The 2824-nt window shown below is 42.8% G+C and overlaps 1 gene segment (V, D, J or C); it reads right to left on the reverse strand.

The window, feature by feature from the left end:
- Nucleotides 1-1048: 1048 nt before the first annotated feature.
- LOC129669953 (T cell receptor beta variable 11-2-like) lies at nt 1049-1598 on the reverse strand. The segment is given in 2 exon segments: nt 1049-1455; nt 1550-1598. Coding segments are annotated over 2 exon segments (456 nt in total).
- Nucleotides 1599-2824: the final 1226 nt, after the last annotated feature.

Below are 2824 nucleotides of genomic sequence, written 5' to 3' on the forward strand. Positions count from 1 at the left end.
TGATGTAACAAATGAAAATGAACAAAAATTGTGAACTGCAGATAGACATGGTAAGGAGGGAATGCCAGGAGGGTCTGAAAGTGCTGGCGCATGCAGAGGCTTCCCCGCTCTACTGCTTTCCTAGAACTCCTAACAGTTCAGACTGATTTGTCTTACTCTCTTAGACTGTCAGGAGGAAGTTAGTAGAGATATATAGATAGATATAAGGAAGGCATCGTCCAGGGTTATATGGATGGGTCCCTGGGTTGCTTTAGAAGTTCTTACAAGAGCGAGAACTTGTCAATATAAGAGGCCAAGGAACTAGTTTAATAGACAAAGACAGACAGATGAAATGTGTTCAACAGCCTCTGAAGCAAATGGATCAAACCTGAAATAGTTTTGGGCTGTGCCGGGAACATTAGGAAGTTGCAACGCTGTGAAAATTGGAACTTGGTTTGAGTGAACATTTGGACTGAGCATGCGTGCCTATAACCCCAGAGCTTGGGAAGTCCTGCCTGGAGGACCAGGAATTCAAAGGAACTCAAATGTATTCTTTTAAAAACTCTGGAACTCTATTTTGTACATTTCCTTGAAGTCAAAACTGCTGAAAATGAGTTAAAATTAGCAAAAAGGAAATCAACCATGTAATTACTATTAATATATTTCCACACCAAGCAAGAAGTCCTCCCAACAAACATATACTGTAGAGAATTTTTTTCCTTAGAAAGTTCTAGTGTAAAGGTACAAAAGAAGCATGATGTAAATACATCACCAAGGATAGCACCCTAAACGTTCACACTCCAGTTCCAGTGGGAAAGCCTGCTGCCCGCTACTCACAGATAACCGCCATCTGTTATTGCTGGTTTTTACGTGGGTTTTCTAACTGCATGTCTTACAGGACAGGTGTCTCCTGATTCTGAGGCTCAAGTCTCTGAACAGTCACTTTTAGTTTAGGGTTCTTGAATTGTCACTGGGAAGTCCCGGGGATATTATTTTCAAATACAAGCCTCATGTTTCAAGAGAGAATTTGTGATCTCTGGTTACGTCCAGCAGGGCTTATGTCTAAAGATCACTCTGTCCATGGAGGAAAAGACATAACCCGGGGTATCTGCTGAAAGCTGAGTTGAAGAAAGCCATCAGCTTTGTGCACAGAAGGTAAGTGTCTGTGTATTGCTGTGGCTAAGCTGCTGGCACAGAGATATGTGGCTGAGTCCCCCAGCTTTGCAGACTGGATCTTGAGAGTAGATTCAACTCCATTAGACCAGACTGCAGAAAAACGTTCCTTGGGCAACTGTGAATCATCCACAACATCCTTATTCTGAAAGTAAACTAGAAGCTGGGGGCCCTGGTCTTTGGGCTGCTGATACCAGTAAAGGGTAATATGCCCAGAAACAGGGTCACACTGAAAAGAAACAGCCTGCCTTTCCTGTATGATTGCATATCTGGGAGACTGGGTGACTCCAGCTTCAGACAGCACTGTGGGAAAAGAAAACAGTGTTTCAAAATGGAAACCATTAAAACAATCCACAGAGGAATGCAAAGCAGTGACACTGCTTTTCTAAAATCTCACCTGCCTCCAGGAGACAGAGCACTGCCCAGCCGCGAAGCCTGGTGCCCATGGCAGAGTGAGGGCAGAAGAAAGCTCACCACGTCAAGGGTTGAGAGCTGCATTACTAGTTATCACATGACAGTTCCCACAATGACTTTACTGTCCCTGCAGACAGTCACAGTCTTAGAGCACAGGCTGTGAGTGTAAATGGTTTGGCATATGCACAGAATGCGTGTGATGCCATCCAGTGTCTTCACACACAGCTCTGTCTTTAGAGGACACAGACTTCTACATCTTGAGACCATCTTTCTAAGGCTCTGGTTGATGTTTCTACTCGAGTACCACAAAGACAACTCAAAGGCAACATTATTGAATGACCTCTTTGTCCTTTTTATTATCCTTCAGTTTGGTGTGTGCCTTTCATCAGGTTATAGCACGATGTATTTCAGGCATCACATGAAACTAGCTGACATATTCCAAGAATGGTAAAAAGATGCCCTCAACACAGGAAGGTTCTCTTTTGTCTGAAGTTCCAGGTTATTCTTTGCTTTCACTGCCATCATATCACAATGCTTTATATAAAAAAGCCTTCACGATGATTCAGCCTGCACTTCTAGTACACCGATGAATAAATGGTAGGATTAACACCTTTCCTTAGAAAGGTAGAGATCTTTCTTGGCCTAGAAAGCCTCATTCTGGATATTGTAATAATAAATGAAAATTTAAACAGCTTTTTAACAGGTTTGAACCTTTTGAAACTGACACCTCCAATACACTTTATAAATAAAGTGCACTGGTTAGTATCTGAATGTTGCTATTCCCTAATGAAGGAAACACGGTACAATGCACACATTTCCAGTGCTGTGGTGGGAAGGGAGAGGGGGGATGAGAACTTCTGGGAGCTGACATGAGAAACAAATCAAGGACATGTGCTCGAGACATGAGATGGTGTAGCTAGGTGGGCATAGATCATCTGCCAAGTCTCCCAAGTTTAGGGCAAATTTAGGTGACACATGCCTGTGCCACCAGCTGAAGATCTGATGTATGCAATTAATTATCAGACCCACTGGTTTTGTTCATTTGGCTCCATCAACAGTATAGAAGAGCTATTGGTTCAAGGTAAAATTAAGATGTGTCAGCTAATCACTCTGTGATAGAAGGTCGCTACATATCGCGAGAATGGTGCATGTTTCATTTTGTGACCAATGTGCTCGGTGATTTGTAGGTGTGTTAGAGACTGTGCTCCTCGGACAATATTAAAGACTGTGCTTCTCAAACAGTGTTAGAGGCTGTGCC

This window comes from Psammomys obesus, unplaced genomic scaffold (genome assembly GCF_907164565.1).
Source record: "Psammomys obesus unplaced genomic scaffold, mPsaObe1.curated_primary_1811, whole genome shotgun sequence".
In the NCBI taxonomy this organism is placed as follows: domain Eukaryota; kingdom Metazoa; phylum Chordata; class Mammalia; order Rodentia; family Muridae; genus Psammomys; species Psammomys obesus.